Raw genomic sequence first — 26,546 nt, 5'->3', positions numbered from 1 at the left:
GAATTAGAGGAACTTGGAGACATTGTAGAAAATCAGCAGATTTAGGCTAATCTAACTAGAAATTGGATTGGTGGTTACCCACTGGTTCGCAGCCAGCCATAAAATGCAAACAGCAAGTCTTTGCAGCACAGTGGTAAATACTAGCCAAGTTGGAGACTTTTCTGCTTATAACCATGGCCAGGTAACCAGTCAGGACTGCCACATCTCCTTTAATCTTTTAATTAGAAATTCTAATCAGTCATGTTTTCAGGCTCTCAGGTCTCATGGCTGCCCCTCTCTTACCCTCCCTCTTGCTTGGCAAGACAGTTATCCTCTTTGCAGTTCTCCTAGTGTTTTCCTTGCATGGGCATGTGTGCAGCTGCTTTTCTAAGTACCACAGTCTTGCATGCTTTCCAGCATGCTCCGGGACCTCTGAAGTACTGACAGTCTCTCTTTTGTTCTAGCATCACTCACGTTGTCAGAAGCCTTTATGGGAAATGTTTTCACAGGCTTTTGCTTATCGATCTCTCACCTCCTGAACCTGACTCTGACTACGGGCCAAAGACCTCTCTTATGTACTCCAAGCAGAAACCAACACAAGTTCAGAATTGTTGGCATGAACACTAGGTGTGTGAATTTATTCAAAACTGTAGGTTACAATTTATGAGGGCACACAAACAGTATCTAAAGATGGCCTTTGTTCCTGGGGGGGAGTGTTTATTGTTTCTTGTATTTCTGCTGCAGAGTCTATTCCATCCACACGTTCTGTCTCAGACAGAGATTAAATCTGAATGTAGGTAACCACCCACCAAAGTGAGACTGCAGACAGACAATATTTTGTGTAAGGAAAGCTTCCCATTCATTCATCACGATGATTTTTCTTAACAAGAACAAGCATGGCTCATTAACACAAAACTATATTTTCAATAAGGTTAATACTCCAGTAATGTATAATTACAATCTAATAATTTAACAGTCAGGAGCACTGTAAAACAACTGTAAAGGACTTTGATTATTACAGTTCGCAAATGGACCAGAAAAGTTATTTACCATCATTACAAAGTTGGTTCATATTGGTGGATTTAGCGCATAGGAAAAGCACTGCGTACTACAGAATTAAATTTCATTTTACAGCTCTACTAACCAACTGTGTAAAAACTGGAATTTGTCCCCATGGCTTGTGAAGGATTTTTCCCATAACATTAAAAAGAAACAAAAAACCCCAATGATAGTGAAATTTTGCAACTGTAGCATTAATAGGACCCTGCTGAAGTCTAATTTCAAAAATTCACAGTCTCTAAGGCATTTAATACCAGATTTGTCTTTCTGTACCATTCTTTTTAATAACAGCATCTAATGAAAACATCTGTAAAATGCTGACAGTTTTAATTTTATGTAAAATTTGAAAAACAAAACCCAGGATCTGTTCTAATGAGAGGAAAGGTATCAATAGTAGTTATTATTAAACAATGGTGAGATTTTAATTTAAAAGTCACTTCTAAATGTGTCTAATCTCTACCTTTAAATTAGAGAAGAGCAGAGGCATACTCAGTGAAATCACTACAGGCTGACTAAGGCTCTGTTACTCTTTGAGGTTTATTTACTTGAGTATTTCCAGTGCATTTTTTTCAGTTTAGCTTATTCAGCAGAAGAACGTGACACTTTCTAGACGGGGCTTTTCATCAGTTATTTCTTGAAAACTGAAAATAAACAGAACTCTCTGCCATGCTCCCTATGTCATTCAGGAAAGCAGCTGTGTTGGTTGTAGCCTTTCTGTCTCACCTGCTGGGTATCAGCAGTCCCTCATCACATCCTCATGAAACTACTACAGGAAAGGGGCTTTGCCGTGACTGGGCTGGGGCCCACACCCATCCTCTGCCTTTTCACAACTCAAGCGGAAGGAGCTCATGGCTAGGTTTTTGATGCAATGCATGCATTGATCCTGTGACCTCAATTTTTGAAGGAAGAGTAAAGGAAATTATGTGAAACAGATGTCTCTTCAAACTAACTATTCCCTTTCTCACAGCAGATGCTCTAGGATATGTTCCACTGCTTCTGGGAAATTCCCACAGGTTAAGTAAGGAGCCGGACTGATTTTGTCTTCATCTGCTGGTCAGTATTTACCTGTAACAGATTAACAAAAAGATACATTTACCGCGCTCCTTTGGGTATCCTTTTTTTCCCTGAAAATTACAGCCGCCTCGGATCAGTAACAACCAGACACAGTAGGAGGAATGCCCATCTGAGGTTTTCCTGCAACAAACATCCTGCAAGTCTTCCCTAAACAAACACTGAGCCTTACTGAAGATTCTTCCAGGGGTGGCTCTGGCTCAAAATCAGTGTTACTTATGCACTGGTTTCACTCTACTGTACTGGCACTATTCTTTCACTGACTATTCAGATATTTGCATTGTAGGTTCTTGAAATAAGAATGTTATCATCTTCCCTTCTGGGTTTATGAGGAAGAGTAGGATTACTTGCTTTCAGTTTCAACATAATGGACTGTGTGGCATGAGCAGCTGCCACCTCAGAAAGACCTTACCCAGTCCATGGTACCATCCATAACATTAATAATACCTGTCAGTCCCTTAAGATTCCACTTTTGTCTGAAGCAAAATTACTTTTATAATTACCAGTGTAATTACTAGGGAATGTCACCAGAGTTCCTGAATGATCAGAGGTTACATTGCTATGACTGATTTTGGCAATCTAAGATGTCACAGTAACAGTTCTCTCTGTTCTTTGATTAGTGGTCAGGATTTTAGAGTCATTAGAGCAAAAAATTCACACCTTCAAGATCAGCCGCCCCCATCTTCATATCATATTACTTCATATCATCCTGCTATCAGTTTGGGGTCTGTGCTCTAGCCCTGTTGAAACATTAAATATAACAGCCTATCCTGACTTAATCGCAATCTACTGCTTGACAGGCTGCCACACTGCAGCTAAGGAAATGTATCATTTGCTGCATTCACCCCAAAATGAATGGGGTGATGGACTCAGGGTCTCCCAGCAGCCCCTTGGTGTAACAAACCGCAGGAATGGTGGGCCTCTACAAAGCTAGACCCAGGGCTCAGAGCGTACCTTCACTTTGGGCACGGGGGCTGCCAGTACCCAGGGCCAGATCACTGAATGCACCACTGTCTCCCAAAATGGCCGATCTGTTGAGTACTTACCGGTCCTTACCAAAATCCCATGCATGCCCGCATTCTGGGCTCCACCAACATCATCCCTGCAGTCCTGGGACAGAACAGGAGATCAGCTGGTTAGTGGTCACAGACATTATTTGTTAGCAAGTTTTTCATGACATTCTCTGCTTTGCACATCACTAACCGGCCACTTAAAAGCAGCTACACGGAGTCAAATCTTTTAGCTACTTATAAGACAAACTGTCACAGGAATGATTTACTATGTGCCTGATCAAATAGCAACTGAAGTAAGAGAAATAACCCCATGGACTACACATTAAATCCTGCAAGTTTTGATGGTTCAATTTTCACCCCTCATTTAATCGCTTTTAGAAAGATCTGTTCATGGCAATTGGGAGGCACGACACACACAGTGGAGATGAGCACTACTGTTGTCCCGAAAGCAGTCATTCGCCCAGTGTGCAGATGCCAATTAACACACAGAGCAGAGGTATTTTACTTCATGTCTGTGCAGAGATGGGTGCTAGGTGGTAAATCCACAAAGCTAGCACACCTTCGTACAAAACTACAGCATATTTATTTTACTACATGATTAGTATAATCCCACCTAATTTTACACTTATTAGTTAGCGATTAACATTTCGTACACTATTGGTTTACTATATTAAAATTAGCCTTGCTTGCTATGCAAATTAGCACACATGCTCCTTTCAGGTGGGGGGGGCAAGTCTTTTCGGTCCTGACTTGAGTCGGTGGTCGTGATCTCCCCTCGCCACATTTACCTTTCACCTACTTTCTGCAGTTCTATCAGCTCTGGCCACCATCCAGTCTTTGGTGCCAAGATGTTCCCTTTTATCAGTCCGGTAGCTCTTCTTCAAGGGTATAGTCGTTGATTTTCCACGGTTTGTTAATTAAACAAATACTCTTATGTCTTTTAGCTCCCTCCCAAATTCCTTTCCCAGAGCACAGGTGGTTTGTAGTTTTGCTCAGTGGAAAATTTTCACTTTCTGCAGGATATCACTATGTTAACAGGCAGGTGATCAGGTATTTGGTCCCCATGTACATCACCGATCATGACGGCCTCCTCTGGGGCACAGTCAGTCCCCCGCAAAGTTTCTAGGAAGAAGGTTTGGTTTGGTTTGGTTTCTGGTTTGGTTTCTGGTTTGGTTTCTGGCTTCCCCACCACTGTCACTTTGGTGTCTGTTGCGTAGTCCAGCCCAGCTACAAAAGGTCCAGGTCCCAGAGCCATGCTATCTTTTTTCTTGAAATATCTGGCTTTATGTATAGCTATACCTTCGGCTGGGGCTGCACGGCTAGAAGGCGCGTCCCCTGGGTGGTGGATAGGGGATCCCTCTCTGGAGGGTGCACCGGATAAAATTGAAGAAGGTGCCACGAACCAACGCAGCCTAAGGGAAGGCCACCCTGACAGAAAAACCACTGGCCCTCCAAGTCATGGGGGTTGGGCAGGAGGCCAACTACCTCCTCCTGGGAAAAAAAAAAAAATAAAAAGTTGCAGAAACGACAAGCATCAACTCGGAGATGGAGAAAATCAGTAATGAAAGGAGGAGGAGATGGAACTAGATCGGTCATGTCTTGAGGAAAAAACCAACAGAAGACTGCGCTGTGGCCCTTGGGACTCCAGAGCACGCAGCCGCAGACCGATCGAAGTGGAAGAATGATGTTCGCACCTTAATCTCCTCGCCTGGACTGAGAACACAGCAGTACTTTCAGGATGCTGCTGCCAGGAAATCTGCAGCCATCAGTTTTTGGGGCTGTTGGTATCACCTGTAACGGCCGAACAACTATGTGTTTCCAGCAGAGATGGGTGTTCACATGAATCCCAGGTAGAAGGTGAATCATTTTACCTTAATTTGTATTTTAACATTGGAGGAATTACAATAGCAAGTTACACGAAAAGGCACAAAGATATTAGGCACATTCATGTCCCACCGAATTCCCCAGTTAACAGCACTATTACTGAGCCTTTTAGAAACGAAGCTGGATTTGAGCTCCTTGCTATTGGGAACCAAAAATTCCAAGTGGAAGATAATTCAAAGCAACAAGTCAGCAGATTCCTAACACTTCTGAGTACAATAAAAGGGTCACAGAAGAAGGGTCATAATGCACGGTGTGGCAGCATTACAGGAGGGTCTTGGCTGGGCACAGCACCTGGGAGCCTCAGGAAGTGAGTGCAGCAGTGGTCTGAGAGACTGGGAACTGCTCCCTGCCCAACAGCTGAGATCCTCCCACCTTCCATGGGACCATTTCTGCCCCAACACAACAGCGTGTACTCTCCTCGGAGTTCCACAGACAGCATCTCTGCCTACCAGCTGACCTACCTGTTAAAAATCTGCACAGAACACAGGATTGTCTGGAGTGGGTGGAAAAATCTAAGGGAAGAAGTAATTAAGAAACTGTTGTTGCTCCACTGATCTCAATCAGCACCTCCTTAGCCTCACTACCCTGTCACCCCTGTCAATTCACTTCATGTCTGCTTGAGGGCTCTTGTTTAACACTTGCCTTGTAAAACCCTTGTGGCAGGGAGTGTGTCTTGTTAGCACACACAGTGCCTGAACAGTGGACCCATGACAGCAAAGTAATAAATGGGACTTTAAGAGGGCTTGCTTTCACAGAATCTGGACCTAATTTTTGATTCTTCCATTTCTGTTACCTGCCCAGTAGTTTTTCCTTACAGTAGACACAGCAGCTACCTGTCCTGCAGCAAAGGGAAGCCTGCGTAGCTGCTGCACTAGAGGAATCCTCCCAGTACTACCAAGCACAGCAATGTTATTGCAGTCCTCCCCCTCCCCAGCCTCCGTTTCAGTGCAACAAAAGCCCTCCAGACAGTATCTCCAGACAGTTGAGGTAATGACTGCCAAATGCTTCCCGTTCAATTTTACAGCACCTTCTTCAGGGACTGCAGGCAATTCCAGTCTTTATCACAACAGACAGGAATGCAACTAGCAAAGCTGGGGGACAGAGGAGAAACATTGGCCATTATCTTCCGGGCAGAAAGGAGGATTTCTTTTCCCCTTAACCTCACCTGATTTACAAAAAAAAAAAAAAAAGCCTTTAAGAAAACAAACAAAATCTTGCTTTGCCCCTTCACTGCCTTTCTGGAGCTCTGCTGCAGCTCTGCTCAAAGAGGCTGGCTTAGGTGAGTTGTATGCTCCTCAGAGGATGTCTGCTCCTTCCCACATGCAGAACAGCCTGAGTACTCTGAGAAGTACATAAATGATAATATTTCATTTCACTTAATTATCAATCACAAAACACTTCTATTGAATCAATGTGTTCCAAAGCAAGCTCAACAAGAAAAGAGCTGGCATGTGTATCATCATCTGTGAGCAGCCAGATATGTTCACAATGGGAGGATGCCTCTAGGATACAGAAAAATTTAATTTGACAGCAGCACCACAACCACTTACATTCAGCAGTTTGCAGGAAAGGTCTCACCTGAGAGAAGTCTTTTAAATGTGGCATCAAAATCCCATGTATACAAAAAGAGAAATTTAGTCTCAGTCATTTCAAATAGTGCCTAGAGAATGGCCTTACTCTGTGTATCTTGTTTTGGGACTCATATTGGGTTAGATTTACCTAATCTAATGTTGGATATCAACTGAGTAGTTGCCTACCAGGTAATTAGTCAGCCTGGGCTCTTCACAGTCAGTGGAGAGGAAAAAGCACTTCTAGAGCACAGTTCAACTGTCCTATTTTAAGCACTACCGGGGAAAAATGAATGATGCCTTACAAGTGCCTCCTCTCTCCCTCAGGAGCCCAGGTCTCCAGCTCAGATACAGGCATTGGCACTGTAGATATCTGCATTTAATCAGATTCACCTTAAAGTTTTGCTATGAGCAATGCAAATCCCGAGTGACTTAATTATCATCTGAGCAGTAAAGGACAAGGAATAAAGTAAAGGACATGGCATAAGGCTAAAGAAGAAGAGAATGCAGCCAGCAGTTAATATTTCCATTAGACCAAACAAAACTGACACCAGCAAAACAGTTTACCCTCAATAGAGGACTGGGGAAAAACCCAGAACAAGTCAGTGAGATGTTAAAGATCAGACAGAGCCCATCCTAGGGCCTCTGCCCAGCCTGAAACAAATGACCAGGAAAACACTGGGCAAATCCAGGACAGATTCACAGAGGATGAAATCTTCCTCCAGGCAGACAAGTCAGCCAAGCGGCTGGGAACGCGTCTGTCACAAGGCAAGGTGAGCTGAAGGACTCAGCCTTGCTCAATACTCAGCCACACCACCCAGACAGCCCTGGATATAGGATACTCAGGCAGCATGGACTCCATGCTACCCACTTGAATACGTCTCCCTTGGGCAGCAAGGCCATGCCATGCCCACTGCAGGGGACTGGATTTGGCCTTCAGCACCTGCCTTCCATCGCCAGAGCAAGCGTCCAATTCTGTGTTTAATACAAAAAGCCCAAATCCTCGCCCACCTCCACAGGGCTCCACAGTTCCACAAGCTTTCCTGCATGTGCTGGCCTGGGGAAGCCTGGGGCCCTCAGGGACTCTGAATGTGATGACTGGTTTCTTGTTTTAAGTGTCCAGGTCTCCAGCCTGAGGCAGCTAATGACTATTATTCAACGGTTAATATATTCATGGCAGAAATATCAATAAATAAAATTATGTAAGCACTGGAATACATGATGGGTTAAGTTCATGCAGTTGTGAAATTAGAGTCCACTCATGAGTGTGCTGTAAAACTCTAAAATCAATGCCATTGGCAACATGCACTAATAAGGCTGCCAGAGAATCAGTTTGGGTCAATACATGTTCTTATGACATAGAACTGGCATGCAGATAAGGACAGCATTGGCTTCCTACTCCAAGGAGCCTCCGTAAGATACTGGTGAGCAGTAATTGATACTCCCTCTTCGGATTTAGTGGTTATAAAGACAGATTAAGGTGCTTGAGATCAGCTTTTTCAAATTCCAAGGTGAAAAATTGTGTGGTAGCCATCAGCCCATGAGCAAAGAGTGGAAAGGACTCATCACATGTATTGTAGCACAGCAGGGAGTTATCCAGGGTGTTATGAGATGTCTTCTTTAGCTCTGAGAGAGCACTAAAGTTGGCTACCAGCTGCCCGCGGGGGTTAGCACTCCCACAGGTGGGATGGGCTGTGCAGGTGGGTGCTCCTCCTCTGTTACAAGGCCAGGCTAATCAGCTTGGCCTAAACCGCTACTGAAGGACAGTGGGTTCAGAGAGCTCCCAGCGAAATGAAACGGAAGCACAGCAGGCTCTGTTGGGGTGCAGGGGAGGTGGGATGTTCAGATGACCTTTCTCTGCGCATTTCACAACAGACAAAAGGCACATCACCAGGGCTAAACTAGGCAACAGGCTCACGTTCAAGTCTTTGAAGCTAAAGGTTTTTTCAAGTTAAAATCAAGAGTGCTGTGCTGAGCTAGAACTAGAGAGAAGAATGCATGGCTATGCACCTCTGCACACACTATTGCATCTTGACTCCTGTACAGTCACAGATAAATTTTATCTGATTTACCCCTTAATCAACACACAAAACGAAGAGCTTTAGAAATAAGACAGACCGGATCAGATCCATAGTTCATCTAGCCCAGCATATTGTGCTGGCCACTCCTGAACACAGGACGCTTCAGAAGAAATTGCTAGAAATCCTGCACTAGGTAAGTAAGGAATCATCTGCCCTAAATACTGGATTTCCTTCCCTATAACATTTGAGCTCTGAAGGCTGAGGTTTGAACATAGAAGCCGTCTCCCGAATACTTTCCAACATCCTTGTTTATGTGTATTTCTTCTTGAAGCATTGCTAACTTTTTCACCTCAATGACCTGTCAGCCTCACCTCTGTGCCTGGGAAGATCATGGAACAGATCCTCCTAGAAGCTATGCTAAGGCACAGGGAGGACAGGGAGGTGATTCGAGACAGCCAGCACGGCTTCACCAAGTGCAAGTCCTGCCTGACCAACCTAGTGGCCTTCTATGATGGAGTGACTGCATCAGTGGATGAGGGAAGAGCTACGCATGTCATCTATCTGGACTTCTGTAAGGCCTTTGACACGGTCTCCCACAATATCCTCCTCTCTAACTTGGAAAGATATGGATTTGATGGGCGGACTGTTCAGTGGATAAGAAATTGGCTGGATGGTCGCATCCAGAGGGTAGTGGTCAATGGCTCAGTGTCCAGATGGAGAACAGTGACAAGTGGTGTCCCTCAGGGGTCCATTCTGGGGCCAATGCTGTTCAATATCTTCATCAGTGACATAGACAGCGGGATCGAGTGCACCCTCAGCAAGTTTGCAGATGACACCAAGCTGAGTGGTACAGTCGACACGCCTGAGGGACGGGATGCCATCCAAGAGGGACCTGGACAAGCTCGAGAAGTGGGCCTGTGTGAACCTCATGAGGTTCAACAAGGCCAAGTGCAAGGTCCTGCACCTGGGTCAGGGTAATCCCCGGTATCAGTACAGGCTGGGGGATGAAGGGATTGAGAGCAGCCCTGAGGAGAAGGACCTGGGGGTAATGATAGATGAAAAGCTGGACATGAGCCAGCAATGTGCTCTCGCAGCCCAGAAAGCCAACCATATCCCAGGCTGCATCAAAAGCAGCATGGCCAGCAGGTCGAGGGAGGTGATTCTGCCCCTCTACTCTGCTCTGGTGAGACCCCACCTGGAGCACTGCGTCCAGCTCTGGAGTCCTCAGCACAGGAAGGACATGGACCTGTTGGAGCGGGTCCAGAGGAGGGCCACAAAAATGATCAGAGGGATGGAACACCTCTTCTATGAGGAAAGGCTGAAAGAGCTGGGGTTGTTCAGCCTGGAGAAGAGAAGGCTGCGGGGAGACCTTATTGTGGCCTTTCAGTACTTAAAGGAGGCCTACAAGAAAGATGGGGGCAGACTTTTTAGCAAGGCCTGCTGCGACAGGACAAGGGGTAATGGTTTTAAACTAAAAGAGGGTAGATTCAGACTAGACATAAGGAAAAAATTTTTTATGATGAGGGTGGTGAAACACTGGAATGGGTTGCCCAGAGAGGTGGTAGATGCCCCATCCTTGGAAACATTCAAGGCCAGGCTGGATGGGGCTCTGAGCAACCTGATCTAGTTGTAGATGTCCCTGCTCATTGCAGGGGGGTTGGACTAGATGACCTTTAAAGGTCCCTTCCATCCCAAAGCCTTCTATGATTCTATGACAACCGTGACTGTACTTCTATAGTTTATTTACAGACTGAAAGCTATGAAAACCAGGGTTGGACTGCCTGAAGTTCATGGTTAAGGTCCCAAATCCACCAAGGTTAGTGGCTCTCTCTCAGACACGGAGGAAGACACCATAATCATGCTGCGTAACGGTGATATTGCTACCACCCTCTTCTTCGCATACAAGAAGGATTTCCTCACCTATGTAGAGGTACAGGGCCCAGCACAAGACAGCCACCATTCAAAAAGCCACCAGGAGGGGCTGACTTACCGAAACGCTCTGTTCATCATCTCATAGTGAAAGTGCTCAGGAGCCAGCCCTACCACCACTGCATTGAGGTCATCAGTGGCTATCCCTAGAAAATCAAAACATGACTCTGAGCAAACAGAATTTTATTCATACTTAGCAGTACACAGTCAACAAGTGCAATTAATCACTTTACAGCAAAAATGAGTATTTTCTGACACAGACACATCACATCATAGACTAGTTTTAAGTCTTTTAGAAATGAGGAAAGCATCTGTGGAAAAGGTGTTGATCTATCCAGACTCTGCCATCCTTCATGATGAACACAACCCTGCAGCTGGATAGTCTTAGCAGCGACTGTTGAACAGTGATTCTCTCACTGCCTCCACTGAACTGCAGCAGACCGCACAAATCACTTTTTTAACTGAATTACTTTTTGTTATCTAAGAATCTCTTTCTACATATATTCATCTGCTTTGGAAGACAGTAAAGCAGGAAGACTAGTGAATTCCATCCAGTTTTTCTATTCCCTCTAGTCACAGAAAACTCCACTTAGGGTAAAAAGCCTGACCGTTGTTCTACATATCAGTCTGGTTATGATGGCAAAGATGGTATTGCAGCATGACCTAGAAGTTGTTACACTAGGTTAGTTTTGGCTCTTCTGGAAGGTCTTTTTTTTAATGTGGATTAGTCCCCCTTGAGAACAGCTTGCACCTCCTTTGTCCTGCACTGCTCCGGAGGAACATGACTCTTTACATGGCAGTGCCACCTCTGAACAGAACCAGCAACAGAAGCAGAGCAGCATCTACAGGAGAAACAGGAGTACCAGAGAGTTTCATTTAGAACAGGTTAAGTATCAGCTGCATCCTGCACTTGCTGGGGGGTTTTGTTCTGCCTTCACACAGCATATTCTCTACACCTTTACTGGGATAACTAGAGCTCCTGGGTCTCCAGAGAGTGTCATTGCAGCCTGCTGACTGATGTCTCCTGCCGCATGTCCTTCAGCTCAGACAGCAAAATGTACACTCAGAGATGCCATGTGGATTTGTGACACCATCCAAAAGCATCTGGGTCCTTTAACCAAGAATGGATTACATTCATCCATCTGTGACCAACTTTATAGAGAGATTAGCCAAGAATAGTTCAATAGCAGCCATTAATGGGAATTTAAAACATTCTCCATTGTACTTCAATGTTTCAAGAGCAGCACTGAGAGAATATGAACAAAACCGCTTGTAGCAAAAAGAAACAAAACAATCCATTCCAGATCTAAGCAACACAGAAAATGCCACCAATGTACTCTGCTAATACCTCTATCTTTGCCATCTTTTACAGTAGCTGATGCTAATTTTGTAAAACTGATGAAAAGATCCCAAATACATGTAGATTAAATTGATTTAACCACCTTTGGTGAAATAGCTGCTGTCTCTGCTGTTTCTGACCCAAGAAAGCCTTCCTGAGAACACAAATACAGAGTATTGCTGGGGGCGTATTTCTCTGGATATGATGTTAGGTGGAAGAGATTATCAGGTTTCATTGCTCTCAGAGCCCACAGAGGCTTTTCTCCTGAATGCTTATCTTTCTGAAGATTACTGACTAGACTATGGCACTAAAATTTAACAGGAAATGTCTAGCTCCTAGCAAGATTAGAATCTACTTAAATTACACAGCCATAAGGATTTCAGTTCATAAGGCAAGGGGCAGGGAGCAGTGGTAAGCCATCCACATTTTTGATGCCTTGACTTTAAATGTGTCATGGTTTAACCCCAGCCAGCAACTAAGCACCACACAGCCGCTCGCTCACTCCCCCCCGGTGGGATGGGGGAGAGAATCAGAAGAGTAAAAGCAAGAAAACTCATGGGTTGAGATAAAGACAGTTTAATAGGTAAAGCAAAAGCCGTGTGCACAAAGCAAAACAAGGAATTCATTCACTGCTTCCCATCGGCAGGCAGGTGTTCAGCCATCCCCAGGAAAGCAGGGCTCCATCACGTGTAATGGTTACTTGGGAAGACAAACGCCATCACTCCAAACATCCCCCCCTTCCTTCTTCTTCCCCTGACTTTATATGCTGAGCATGATGTCATATGGTATGGAATAGCCCTTTGGCCAGTCTGGGTCAGCTGTCCTGGCTGTGCCCCCTCCCAGCTTCTTGTGCACCTGGCAGAGCAGGGGAAGCTGAAAAGTCCTTGACTAGTGTAAACTCTGCTCAGCAAGAACCAAAACATCAGTGTGTTATCAACATTATTCTCATCCTAAATCCAAAACACAGCACTCTACCAGCTACTAGGAAGAAAATTAACTATATCCCAGCTGAAACCAGGACAAAATGAAAGTCTGAATATACAATATACAGTTTTCAACTCTGAGTACGTTAAAAACGTGGGTATATCTTCACTACTCTTGAAACAATGATGTGGTTAAGTCAAGGACTAACTGTCCTAGCTTCAGGCACCTGCCAGACATGTCCAAGTTAGAATACATCATCTTCTACTCCCCTTATTGTTGAGGGAGGGAAATGGCAACATCTGAAAGTAAAGCAAGTTTTAACCAGGTCTTTAGAGACAACAATCTAGAGATGTCAGGGCGATGAACCTTCTGTCACCAATTAAGGTATCAAAGTACATGGAGTGAGACCTAGATGTTCAATACAAGATAAGTAACAATAACTACCTGGAGATTTTGCATTTAATAATAATCTATTAAGAGAGAAATAGCCTCCAGTGTGTGCCTACACACTGGCTTTTCAGCTCTTTATGAGCATAACCTCTGTACAATAGCTGAGGGAAACCAGATTTCCAACAAACTGGCACATCCTTGCTATAAAACAAATCAGCACTGGTAGGTGCAATAAATCTCCAATGATCTAGTGATAAGTATTACTTTTTTTTTTTACACTGGAAATTAATAAGAAGTATTGAGTTTTACCCAAATTCCTGACTATTTGAAGGCTTTGGCTGCCATTTCCACTACTCCTCAAGAAGCTATGACTTCAGACTGTTTAATGTTAATTTAAAAAGAAGAAAGGACCTTTATGACTCTCCAGAGTTCCACATTTCAGGCTTCATCATGGCTAGTGGTATGTATATGATTTTCATTCTACAAAATGGAGAGTACTATGTTTCCTTAGTTGTCCAGTAACTTCCCCCATGCTGTTCTCTGACCACCTCACCTGTGAAATCAGGCAGGGCCTTATCATCCACCAAGAGGAGAGGCCACACCTGCTTTTGCTCCAGAAGATTTCTGGCTCCTGTCAGAGATGCGAAGATCTCATTTTCTGCAATGTCAAATCCCAGTTTCGTCAGCCTCTCCAGCAGGTCTCTCTTGCACTCCTTCGTCATGTTCATCACAAATTGAATGATAACCGGAGCACTGTGCAGCCTGATGGATGAAGAGCAAAGGCAAATTGGCCACAGCATCCTTCTATTTACGTCTCTTTGGGACTGAAAAAGGACCATTTGTCTAAAGGCTGCGGATGAAAAGACTGTATACATCCCAGAGTACTGGTGCCACACAAGAACCATGAGGTTGTTAACTTCTGTGGACTGAGAGGGCAATGTGAAACAGATGGCAAGAATTACAGCTACCAAAACAAGACCAAGTCTCCCCTGCTTTGCTTCTACCAGGAAAAGTCTGGAGGAAAATGGTGATTCCAAACTCCATCTTCATATTAGTAGCAAACACATCTATGATCAACAACTAGTTTGAAAAGCCTTTTAATTCAAACTAGATAATAAATAAACCAGCCCTGTACTCTGGATCAACAGCATCCTGAACCAAAATAAATAAACAAAAGAACCTTGTTGCTAAATTAATATATTGAACTCCACATGCCAAGTGAATTTCACAGCAGCTGTGGCTCATTCAGAGATGTAGGATGCTCTAGGAGCCTATGTTACCTGTGCGGCGATTTTATGCCAGCTTTTGCAGCCATTTCTCCCTTTACTGAGAAACACCAATATCACATAAAACCACATTATTGCCCTACACTGACAGTACATGCTACCAAACAATCAAATAATTTTAAGTGACAATTTCAACAGCGTTCCCTTTAATTATTCCCCCACCATCACTTTCTCTGTTTGTTGCTATAGAAACAAACACTGGCATCAGGACTGCATGGAGAACATCAGAATAAAGTTGGTCAACGCTGGAGATTTGCTTGCACCTGCCACTTCTTTCTCTTGTTTGTCAGATACACTGACCCTTCACAAATATGAACTGGTGAAAAAGTCCCCTGGTAAAATTAGTATTTTTTTTTTCCTATGGACCTCAATACTGAGAAGTAACCCTGAAAATGGAATCTATCCATTTGTTCCCTAAGCAAGCTGCCTGCCAATCATTTCAGCATCTCTTTAGGAAGGACAATGACATGGATTAGCAGAAAAGAGCATGAGAAAATATTTTTTTCAAACCTCTAAGCAAAAAGACCTGGCTGTTCTTGGCAGTGAAATGACACCTGCTCTCCATACCTGTGACAGCAGGTTGAAGCCGACAAACAGCACCAGACTCTCTCTGCACCTTATCCCTTCTCTAACCCCCTCCCTTGCCAAAGCCAGTACAGGGCCTGCATGAGCACAGCTCAGTAGGAATCAAGCAGAAGCAGAAGACAAAGGAGAATCAGTAGCTTTATAAAACAGTTTGTCTTCTGATTCTACAGAAGCCATTTCTTCTGTCCAGTCTACTGCCTGGGAGTTTGGGGGTGAGCAGCAGACAGGACAGATACTGAGCTCTTCTTGACAATATTGCCACTTTTATTTTTATATATATATATATATATATATATGGATTTTCAAGAATGCTGACTCTCACCTGGCACAAGTTCTTCCTGCAGCATGAAACACCAGGCAGACAAGGTCCAGTGAATGAATGGATAATGAATGAGTACCCAATGCTTTAGCAGTTTTTACTTCCTTGCAATTTTACATCTTTAGGAGATAATTATTTCCACAGAACTATTTGTGAAAAGAAATGCAGAGTTTCCTAATCCCTCTGTGAACTTTTCCTCTGAGCAACGGTCTAGCTTTATAAAAATCTAAGCAGCCAATACAAAGATGGACTGTATTATCAAATGTTTCTCAAACTAAAAAATGACTGAGGTTGTTTACCTAGCAAAAAGAAACTTTAAAAATAATAAAGCAAAGCCTTGGTTGAAAGACCAAATGAAATGAGAACTCTGCAAAGTATGCCTTCCTCACTAGGCCAAGTTATTCTCTCTGTTATTCCACTTCAGCTCACCACAGACCTAAGGGCTCAGACAAACAATCAGGTTCCTGTAGTTAAACAAAGCACCGAGGAACAGCTCAGCTGAAGTGACTTTGATGTACATGGGGTAATTCAGGTTAACTTAACTACTTTCCACTTTGGCTAAGGCTGTAGTCCCATATGAATTACCAGAAACACTCTAAATATTGTCTTTTTCTGTCTAGAAAAGACTTAGAAAAGACCTAGAGAACAACTTAGGAAAGCTGCGGGGGCTCAGGTGATACATGGCAACTTTTCAATATCTAGGCCCTTTGCTGATTTCTCTTGGTATTAATACGGGTGTAAATAAAAAAGCAGAATTTGGCTGCATATTTGCTTATCCATGACAGCGTAAAAAAGCAGAAGCTTCAGGCCTGTTTACTTAAAGAAGTGTCTTTGTGCAAACAGTGCTGGCATAACCTATCAATCAGAGGAAATCGAAAAAGGTAGCTTGCCTTTTAAGAGCTTCCTGTGCACCTGGCACAGCCAAGTCTTCAATGTGAAGCGTGCTGCTGAGATCCACCAAGACAGCTTTCAGCACACACCGAGCTGCCATCCTTCCTTCCCCAGGGAAAAGGCAAATAAACGAAACAACAAAAAACTGGTTAGCAGACAATGGATAATAAAAATAAGGAACTCATTTAAGCGCCTCATTTGTGCCAAGCCCAGTATTACTCAGAACATTACTCGCAGTATTAAATGGGCCCCTTTAGACAGAGAAATAAAAGGCAGTGTTTAAAAAAATACATAATTGATGGGGTGGTATTTTCCCAAAGACTGTATATGGAAATCAGATGCTATTTGTTTTTTAAGTGCCTTTATTTGTGCACGTCAAAAAATTCTCTAAACAACTAAGACTGTTGGGAAGAGGATCATTAGGTCTGGTATTGCTGGTTCAAGGCCTCAGCAAGCACATTTCGGCAAGTCCCATCGACACCAATGGCGCTGTTCAAGTAAAAATAAATACAATACTACTAAGCGATGATACAGTGCTCCGACCATAAAGCTCAAAAAGCTCTGCAAAAGTGGATATTGTTAATTTTATTTTTGTAAGCGAGATCTATGGTGATCCAGCCCACAAAACAATTCAGGTGCCCTAACTCTTAGGTTATTCGGTGGTCGACTGCCTGCGTGCCAGCATGGATTTAGCCTGGAAGCTCTCAGGGCTCAAGGATATTCAGCACCCCAAAGGGTTACTCCCTCCTCTTGCAAAGGGGACAGTCAAGCAGTTTTTCTACAGCAAGCTTCTGTGTCACACTAAAGGAGACTTAGCCCAAAATAGAAGCCAGCATTCAAAGGGCAAAAGCACTGGGGAAGAAGAGAGTGAGGTCACGTGCAAGTCATCTGGCTAAAAAGCTGTCTTCAGAAACTAGTACTTCTCCTTATGTGTGCTGCAAGTGCTGTATTTTGCTCCACAAGCAAGTTTGCTGAACTATTTCTTAGCAAATATCCAATACGGAAGCTTTTCTCCTGTTCGTTAGACAATAACAACTACCTGATCTGTCATCACTAGCAAGTCATCACGATTTTATGTTGAGCCCTTTTGGTTACAGACAGAACATGTAACATGTATGTACTTTTAAAAAACACACAGAGTAGTCAACACCATGATTAGAACCTGCCTTAATAAATCTAATTTTCTATCAATCAGGACAGTTTTATCTTTGCAGACAGTTTTATCAATGATCAAGATCACGTGAACTTGATGTCTCAGGTACAAGACACGTGCAGAAAACTTTGAAATTCCACTTTCATGACTCCTGCTGGTTCCCTGCAGTAAGAAAAAAATATAATGCTTATTTTATAGTATGTCTGTTGCTACACAGGCCAAGGTTAAAAGTCTATGATAAAGAGCTGATAACAGAACTCCTAAGGGAGCTTCATCAATTGCATGGGAAAAGAGGGCACCAGGTTTCTAAGACATCTTCTCTGAGTAAAATACTTAGTGTAGACAAAGTGCTTGAACAGAATAGAATTTGCATGACTCCACATTATCTCCATGATAAAAAAAACTCTCTTCCCTCAGGCACTTCAACTCTAGCACAGGGAATTTTGAGTGCTGAGAGAGATTAAAAAGAGGACTGAAGAAGGTGCTATTATATAAATTCTCTAGCCAAATACACATGACTGCAGAGCAACTGTGCCATGCCTGCATGGATAGCACAGCTAAGGATGGGGATAGAATACCCTAGGTTAGCAGAAATGGGATATTTTTTTTTTATTCTTCTTTTACCCTAGATCTCCATTGGTTCTCCTATTCACAGTCAGTGTATTTATTCAGGTGGCATTATTCTGCAAATAACTACTTGCAGAGCCAGTTTTCAGCATAGCTGATTTTAAGTATAAAGCTCATAGCCTATTAAGAAAGTCCTGAAAAACTTCAGTACCTCAGTTTTCATAATCACAGCCCATGTTAAGGGAACCTCACCTTCATGCTGGCATTACAGCTACAGCAACGGGATGAAGCCATACGATAATTCAGGCTGGTCAGGACACGAGGGACCATCCAGTTCAACTCCCACCTGGTCTTTGGCAGTCTAAGGGGCCTACATGCCGTATAGGGACACGAGGTGCTCACAACCTACATGAAAGAGGCCTCATCCCCTTGCTGGAAGGCTTGTAATGGCACAGATGTGTTGGGGCCACGGAGGGGCTGATCTCCATGGCAGAGGTGCCCAGCACTGCCTGCACAAGGCCGGCCTCCCCCAGCTCCTGTCCCTCCTCTCCCCCAGACCCCACCACAGGGCCTGCGCAGTACCGCCAGCAAAGGCCGGGCCTTTCCCTCGGAAAACGGCACAAGCCAGGCAGCAAAGCTGGAGCCCCTGAAGCCACTGGCGAGCCCCAGGACAAGGCAACAGAGCGGCCCAGGCCCGAGGCCGGCTGCACTGAGGGGAGTGGGGCCCCAGGCTCCAGGGCCACCCACCCACCCAGCCCCACAGAGAGCCCACACGGCCTCCCCTGTGGGCCTGCCATTTCCCCCTGAGGAGCCGGGGACAGTCAGCGTCTCCCTGCTCGCTGGGGAGCCCCGGGGCCGCTCCCCTACCCCACAACGCCTTCGAGGACGGATGCCTTCGCCATACTGAGATGGTACCGCCTCTTTCCGCCAGTTTACAATGGGCAGGTGGGCTGGTCCATTCTCTGGAGGGGGGGGCCTCCGAGCTCGGCGGGCTCCCCTTTCCCGTGACGTGGATGGTTCCGTCCGCCCGTTCGCGCTCGAAGAAGGCAGGCGGGCCCACTGGGACGAGAGGGGAGAGCAGCTTGGCAGCAGCCCCCCCCTCCCCGAGACTAACCTGCCTCCAGCCGCCTCGCCCCGCGGGGCCCTCGCCGAGCCGGGGCTGCCCGGCCGAGCGCCGGTGCCCACTTGCTACCGGCATGGCAGCCGCAGCTGCGGCCAGGCGCGAAACGGCGGCAGCGCTCAGCCCTCAAGAGCCGGTGTCCCCGGGCTGGTCTCTGGCAGTCGCCGACAGGCGGCGCGGCGGGCAGCCCGCGGCGGCGCTGAGGGGCAAAGGGCGAGCGGCGCCTCAGCGGGAAGGGCGGACGTTTCTCTCCGCTGGAGGCAGGCCGGCCCTGCGGCCCGGGCCTGCACGCTGAGGGAGGGGGGAACAGCCGCCTTCTGGAGCGGTCTTCTGGGGGATGCGGCCCCGGTGCGCTTCCAGGCTGAAGCCGCCCAGTGAGGTATTTGTGGACATCAGCTTCCTACAGCTGCTCTGTTGGAAACATATCTTTGTAAGGACTGTGCTTCGCCTGTGACAGTAGCAAGCCCCCAGTCTGTGGAGACCACTCTGCCTGTGATGGCAGCAGAGCATGCCATGCTCATCTGCAGGAGAGGCAACATACAGAAAACATGATTAGATGCAATTGCACTTTAAGCTATTGCAGTTAGGATTTCATAAGAAACGAGGGCACATCAATGAATTAAGTATGATATACATTCACAGGTTTAGATTGTGATGGTACATCAAAAAATCCAAGGTATATAAGATGGTACAATTCTAAATTCATAACATTGCAACCTAAGGTGAGAGGTCAAAGATAATTAAAGTGAGTTTGAGATTCCTTTACTCGTGTACAAACCCATTACCTTCCTGCTTTTCCCTTTGCCTGTCCCCATGTCCTTCAAAACAAAACCTTTAACAGTACAGGTATACAGAAGTGATCCCTTATTCCTGTCTGTATTTGCACTAAAGACTCTGTGATGTGGCACTTAGGGACACGGTGGACTTGGTAATGTTAGGTTAATGATTGGACTTGATGATCTTAAAGGTCTTTTCCAACCTACACACAATTCTATGATTTTAAGTGTCCCACAAGCTTCATTTTCACCACACAGCCAGCCACGACTGGTACCACCACACTGGAATCTACTGCTGTGAAAACATCTTCCGTTTACAAATCCTTACTAGAAATGAGCCAATTATTCTACACTGGAAAGTCGTAGTCCTCACCTTGATCTGTAAAATGTTCTGGTTATTGTCATTTCTGTGCCAGGTATGAGTGATAATGCTCTTCATGGTTTGAAGTGACGACTGGATCACAGGCTACTTTGCACGTGGAGCTCTTTGCCAAGTGGAAACTTTTTTTGCATGCTCCCTGTTATTGAAGAACCCGAGCCCCTGCCAGGTTTGAGGTGCTTCGCCTTGTTTAAACTCAGTCACAGCAGACATGTTTCAGAACTGCTCAAAGCCGCACAAGGAGACAGTGCCAGTGTAATTACTCCCTTGCCGTTTTTCTCTACACTCCTTCCTTCTCTGCCTGTTTGCTGTCTACCTTTTTGCCCTCATCCCTGCTCGTTACCTGGGAGACCTGATCTTCAGCTGCTGCCCCACTTTGAATCACTATTTTGCATCTGCCAGGTAAAACACGTCCCAGTTTTGCCTCAAATGCAGGATTCCTGCTGCACAGAACCACTGCTCCTTTTTACTGCATGTGCCTAATTGATTTTAAAATTATCTGCCCGTGTGCTGTAAGCCACGCACTGAAACTTCAGCCTTTCTGAAAGGACAGAAAGAGGGGGGAAATCACTTTTTACCCATTTTTAAAGCTGCTGCTTGTAATCTTTAGTACTGGCTTTTATTTTAGTAAGAATGAGTGTTTTAACAGTCAATAAATACAAAAAGGAAATGATACTCAAGCTGTGCTTCAAATCATTCAGTACTCCAATCCAATGCATCAATGGAAACATCTACCACTGCTTTTTTGCAAAAATTTTACAAAAATACAAAAAGGCCTGCATACCTTCCATGTTTTATCTGTTCCACATACATACCGTCTGGTTTCCATGAAAGACAGATATATGAAAATAACCAATCCAGACTGTACCCTCATCACCTCTGAATTACACGAAGATTAATATAAAGAAATACTTTATAATAGATCTACCTACTCTAGAATTTAAAGACTAGCACAATCCTATTCTGCCTCAGGTCAATGTTACCATGGCTCATTAGGTTTGCTACATAAACCAAAATACAGCTTCATAGCAGAGAGATGATACTCACAAGTGCCACAGGGATGGGGAAAAAAGTATTTCATGTAAGAACAGTAACTCTGGTATCTGGAACAGGATGAAGCTGAGTTTTGAGATACTCCCGCTGTACACAGATAGAGTTATGAAAGAGAGAGCTTAACTTAGAAATTCAGAATTTATTTACAAGTTTTCACTAAAAAAAGGAAACAACATATAACTCTCCTCCTGGATATACTCTACTCTGCAAAACACTGCGATTGAATATCATTAAATTCATTTACACATTTTACAGATTTATCTTTGTATACAACAGCGTACACTTTAGTCATCAAGACATCGGAAGAAGAGATGATAAACTACGCTGTTTTATCATAATGAAACTGCCAGGTTTCCTTTGGCCTTCCCCACTTTAAAAATAAGCTAAAAGATTTTAGCAGAGGAACAGACATAAGACTTCTAACTTTTCTAAAAAGGTACATGAGAATCAGCCCTCTTCAGTAGTCTTAATTGAGACAAGATCTGTACCAAAGCAATTAGCAATATTCTTTGCAACAGAACTGCAAGATCATACCCATAGTTTCAATTTCAGTAAGCTGTTAATTAAACAAAGGAAGATGGAGGGCGGGAGAAGAAGCAGCAGTAATAGAAGAAGCTGCAAATTCGCTGTTTTTTAACAAAGAATTGCATTTGAAGAGGGCACAGTATTCCCCTCCCGCATTTCCCAAGAAGCTCAGAATACAAATGGTTCCCCACTTCCAACACACTAATCACCACGCAGAAGTTTAACACACATTTTAAAAAGTATAATAATTCTTGACAGAACAGTAACAAATGCTAATCACTAATATCACCTGCTAGTCTAAATTAACACAGAGTTGCCCAGCTTTAGGTACAGCTTTTTTAGATTTTTGCATAGCAATTGCACCTATTTTCAACTTACTTCACCATCAGCATGAAACATTATTGATTTTAAAAGACTACCAAACACCAAGAGAAAAATCCTGTTCTCAATCAAACCAGGAACGTTCAGCTTCCAACGTGAACTGAATCAGGACTTTACCCAGCTAGTTTTTGTCTCCCTCAATATCACAACTGTACTTCAATAATTTGTAACATGTTTGTAGAGCCTAATTCATATTCTCTTAAATAGTATTGTGGTAGTAATTGAAATAAAAACCACTGTTGTTTTTCTTAATTTAAAAATAAATTGGGAAGCGTACTGAAGGAAATTCATCCCTGAGTAACAAGATGTTTAAAAACCGCATCCTATCGACAATCATCGCAATATGTTACGACACATACTCTAACAGTCAACGCTATTAACAGGCAGCAACAGAACTTGTCATAGTCCAATATATTTGCAGCGTTGTTGCATTGATCCCATTATCTTGTTTAATGAAACTGCAAGTGAACATTAGGAAATACGATAAATAGAAATAGTGTCTTTATTATTTTAAGTTGAATGTCAAATTGACAACTAAACCATGCTGGATCCCAGAAAACTCAGAGCAGTGATGGTTAGCAACCTGATTCTTTGGATGTCCAAAAGATTTCACAATAGGTATCTTCAACCAAACAACAGGAGGAGAACGATTGTAACGGAGTTCACTGCTATTAATGGCACTGTAGAAAAAAAAAAAAAGAGCAACTGTGAAAATTTTCTTCTGCACATCACAAAATGACAGAACTTCTTATTACCTTGGGAGACTACCTTTTAAGGAGCAAAAAATCAATCAAAATTTTAAAAATACACTGAATTTTCTTATGCAAAAATCTGGATTAGTGGAAGGAGCCAGGATCAAAGCCTAGGATAATAAAAATTAGGAAACAACAGCGTAAATATTTTTATATGGCCCATCATGTTATAATTTGACACGAACAATCCTTTCTCCAAATGAAACAAAACCATCTCAAAGTCAGTTTCTATCCTTGGCTTTGCTGTGATTTAGAAGAAATGTATCAGTTTTGACTCTGTGGTGGGCAAGACAGGTAAGATTTGTTACTTCCCCTTTATCATCACCTATAAAAGGAAATTTTGGTGTGCTTTATAGTGAAGAAAACTATCAGTAACTTACTTACAAATTAAAGTCTATTTTTTCCCCCATCATTTGAGGCACATAAGCTTGGCTTACCCTTAAGAATTGCAGGAATTACATTTCCCTCACCAGGTACTTCACATAAAACTGAATTTAGCCAAGGTGAAGTTAATTGCACACACTGATCACCAAGCTTCTCCCCAGCTCCCAAACTCCGAGGAAAGACAAGACGCAGCAGTGGAAAGACAAGACACAGAGTCAGGGAATGTTTTACACTTTATCAAAATTAGGGCACCTTAGCTGGGACCTGCGCCCTCCTTTACAGAGTCCACGCATGAAGGAAGAAACCCAAAGGAAGGACAGATTGGAAATGACGAGCAGAAATAGCAACTGTTTGGTAGAAGAAAAGAGTCAAAATGCTGAGATTATTTCATTAAAGCACGGAAGCAAAACTTTACAGACAATAATGTTTAAGGAAAAGATCATCACCTTACCTCTCATAACGGTTCGTACAGATCGAATAAGGTTCGCTAGCTGTGCTTTAATTCCTGGTTCCTCTCCAAATCCTCCAATCCCTTGATCACTTCCCCAGCCAACTGTGTCACATAAAAACAGCCAAACATGTTAGAAAAGAAACCCAAAACCACACAACAAATGCTATTGGCAATATTAATGAGTGATCTACCTTGAATATCATTAAGTTTATACTAACATTAGAAAAACAAACTACAAACCAATTTGCTTTATTACAAGATCAGATTTTAAAACAATATACTGAAAATTGTGAAACCTTTTAATGAACACAACAGTAACGACAGACCAATGCTTCTGTAAAGGAAATCCTTACCTTTTTAATACACTACTATTCCCTGCATGCCAGAGAAACAAATGAGTTTATTTGGACTTCAAAAAAACACCCACCAGAATAAAACCAAACAAACTACATGTGTTCACAGTCCTTTACCAGAAGATAAAATAGCAAATAATTGTTGGGTATGAAGCAATGCTTCAGCACTGAGAAATGAGCTGCATGACAGAAAACAGCCAGCACAGATTCCAAATCAGGATGATGATTTTTATAACTGCGATTAAAAAAAAAAAAAAAAAAAAGACTTGGGAACTTTTCAGAGGGCAATAGAAGTACTGAAGGTTTACACAGCCCTTCAAAGGAGAAACCCTTCCCTACCCACTGCGAGGAGGCAGAGCGTGTGGTCCCAGTGATGGGACCAGGGATTTTTGAGTCCTGCTGGTCACAGCCCTGACCCATTTGGGGATGAGTGGAGCAGAGAAAGGAGCAGCTCTAAATATTCAAACCTGCGCTGTGCAACCTGCGAGTTTCTTTTCTCCAGAGACAACTTTTGAGTGATTTTTTCCCTTTCTTGTCACGCTCACTCTGCTGGCACTGGGCTGGGGGCAGTAGGCGAGTCCTCTCCCTCACCAACCTTGCCAGATGCTGCTTCCCACTCGGATGAGCTTGGAGTTATTCCCAAGTCTCCTGAATCACCTGGGGCCGACAAGTGGCTTGACCCATCCTGTTAGTCCTCACATCTCCCTTTTCTTCAAGCTGCTGCTCATCAGGAAAGCAAAAGAAAACCCCAAACCAAGCAGGTCTCTCATGGTGAATCCTACTGGGGAACAGGAAAAAGGGATAACTATCTGCGCTCCCACCAAAAATCCAAGCTTAGCCTGGCTTGGAGAAGTCAGGACTCTCTGGATCAGGAAATTGGGAAACCTTGGATCATAGGTAATTTCTTCTGGGGCTTTGCAAATCTTTATGTCGGTGGCTTTTCTGTGTTTTGTGGGGTTTTGTTTTCTTTTAAAGGTCAAGGACGCCCAACCTTGGGGATCTTTCTTCAGTACTGCAGAAACGTGAACGTGCAAAGACTAAGTGCGATCTCATCATAAAAAGACATGACAAGATGAAAGAAACCACCTCACACTATTACAACATCCTGACATCCAGCACAAATGAAGATGAAATAGTAGAAATGCATAGAAAAAAAAAGAAAATTGGGAGGGGGGAGGGAAGAAACAAAGCAACGACAGGAGCGATGTCAACCACACCGGCAGAAAATTCAACTTCAGGACCGAAAACCCCAAAGCAATTCCTCGCATGTTGATATTCAACACCGGCGAGGGAAGGCTACGGGGGAGCCGCAGCACCGGGTCCCACGAAGCCCTGCGGGTCGGGAGGGGCCTCCGCGGCACCGGGCGCCCTTCCCGCGCCCGCGGAGCCGAGCATCCCGGGCTGGCCGCGAGCCTGATGGCCGCGGCCGGGTACCACCAGCCGAGCTCCGGGCGGCTCCTCCCTTCACGAGGCCCCGCCGGGCCCGGGGGGGGGGGGGGGGGGCGGCGGCTCACCGTGTCGGAGAAAGCGCTCCTCATGCAGCACGGCAATGGCGTTAACGATGAGGAGAGCGGCCTGCAGCAGTGAGTACAGGGTAAACGCCATGGCCAGGGGCATGACCCGGCGCCCGAGCGGGACGTGGCGGGGCGGGGCGCCGGGAGGAGCGTGGTTTGGGGAAGGGGGCGTGGTAGTGGGCGTGACCTCCAGCCCCCCTCCGCGCAGGCGTGGCCGGGCTCTGGGTTCCCCCGTTGATCTTACAAGATTCTTAGCAGAATCCAAAAGAAAACAATTATATTTTATATCGGGTTGATCGGGGCCTCTAGGTACTTCTGCAGTCAAATAACAAAAATAATAATAACTGGAGCTCAGGGATACTGTATAGTTATTGATGCATAAATATACATTTTTTTCCCTTGCATCTTTCAGTCTGATTGGCTGAAGGGGTGATTTGCATAATCATTCTGATTTTATTTCTCAGTAATCATACAATGTGCAAACCCCTTAACTCCGGATGATTGATAGTTTTTATTACTCAGTCAGGGTACAATGATTTGCATAACCATTGTGCTTTGATGGTTATTAGACTCATCCGCCATGATAGAAACGATAACTTTGTGCTTAATGTGGTGGACTGGCGAGACCCCATCTCAGTTCCTTGCCCTGCCACAGACTCCTGATACGATCTGGGTAAATTATTCACAGTTTATCAATATTATATCTCCATGTTTCATCTCTGGGTTAAGGTCCACTCACCAGCAAGCGTGAGATGATCTGATGCTTCAGCGGTGAATTGAGCATCGGGGCTGTATGATCAATAGACACTCAGACACCATGCAAATTAGCCACAAAGAAACCCACACCTCAGCTGCTTCTTGTCTTCAGCTTTCCTTTCCG

General features: G+C 44.2%; 2 protein-coding genes across 2 annotated transcripts; both read right to left on the bottom strand.

Moving 5' to 3' along the window:
* Window positions 1–2,014: 2,014 nt before the first annotated feature.
* On the bottom strand, window positions 2,015–18,981 carry LOC309601539 (haloacid dehalogenase-like hydrolase domain-containing protein 2). Its single transcript, XM_082334588.1, has 7 exons — window positions 18,846–18,981; window positions 16,258–16,359; window positions 13,731–13,939; window positions 10,586–10,670; window positions 4,192–4,441; window positions 3,156–3,219; window positions 2,015–2,103 (listed from the first exon to the last, which is right to left on the bottom strand). The coding sequence occupies exons 1-7, from the start codon at window positions 18,878–18,880 to the stop codon at window positions 2,093–2,095; spliced, it is 756 nt and encodes a 251-aa protein (XP_082190714.1). The 5' UTR covers window positions 18,881–18,981; the 3' UTR covers window positions 2,015–2,092.
* A 3,774-nt stretch (window positions 18,982–22,755) lies between these two features.
* LOC309601484 (immediate early response 3-interacting protein 1) lies at window positions 22,756–25,768 on the bottom strand. Its single transcript, XM_082334510.1, has 3 exons — window positions 25,667–25,768; window positions 23,800–23,901; window positions 22,756–22,892 (listed from the first exon to the last, which is right to left on the bottom strand). Exons 1-3 carry the CDS (start codon window positions 25,755–25,757, stop codon window positions 22,837–22,839), a joined length of 249 nt encoding a protein of 82 aa, XP_082190636.1. The 5' UTR covers window positions 25,758–25,768; the 3' UTR covers window positions 22,756–22,836.
* Window positions 25,769–26,546: the final 778 nt, after the last annotated feature.

The sequence above is a fragment of the Platalea leucorodia genome, assembly GCF_965183815.1.
Source record: "Platalea leucorodia genome assembly, chromosome: W".
Lineage (NCBI taxonomy): Eukaryota > Metazoa > Chordata > Aves > Pelecaniformes > Threskiornithidae > Platalea > Platalea leucorodia.
Note: the sequence above shows the minus strand (reverse complement) of the source record. Positions and strands in the feature narration are given on the sequence as shown.

Bases quoted from the DNA above. Each gene is read 5' to 3' on its own strand.
- LOC309601539 (XM_082334588.1), bottom strand. From the start codon at position 18,880: ATGGCGAAGGCATCCGTCCTCGAAGGCGTTGTGGG. The intron at 16,360-18,845 runs GTAGGGGAGCGG...TGGGGAAGGAAG, and splicing joins GTCCTCGAAGGCGTTGTGGG to GATGGCAGCTCGGTGTGTGC. The intron at 3,220-4,191 runs GTACATGGGGAC...GTTCTGTCCCAG, and splicing joins AGGCCGTCATGATCGGTGAT to GACTGCAGGGATGATGTTGG.
- LOC309601484 (XM_082334510.1), bottom strand. From the start codon at position 25,757: ATGGCGTTTACCCTGTACTCACTGCTGCAGGCCGCTCTCCTCATCGTT. The intron at 23,902-25,666 runs GTGAGCCGCCGC...TATGTGACACAG, and splicing joins GGAGCGCTTTCTCCGACACG to TTGGCTGGGGAAGTGATCAA. The intron at 22,893-23,799 runs GTAAGGTGATGA...TTTTTTCTACAG, and splicing joins TGTACGAACCGTTATGAGAG to TGCCATTAATAGCAGTGAAC.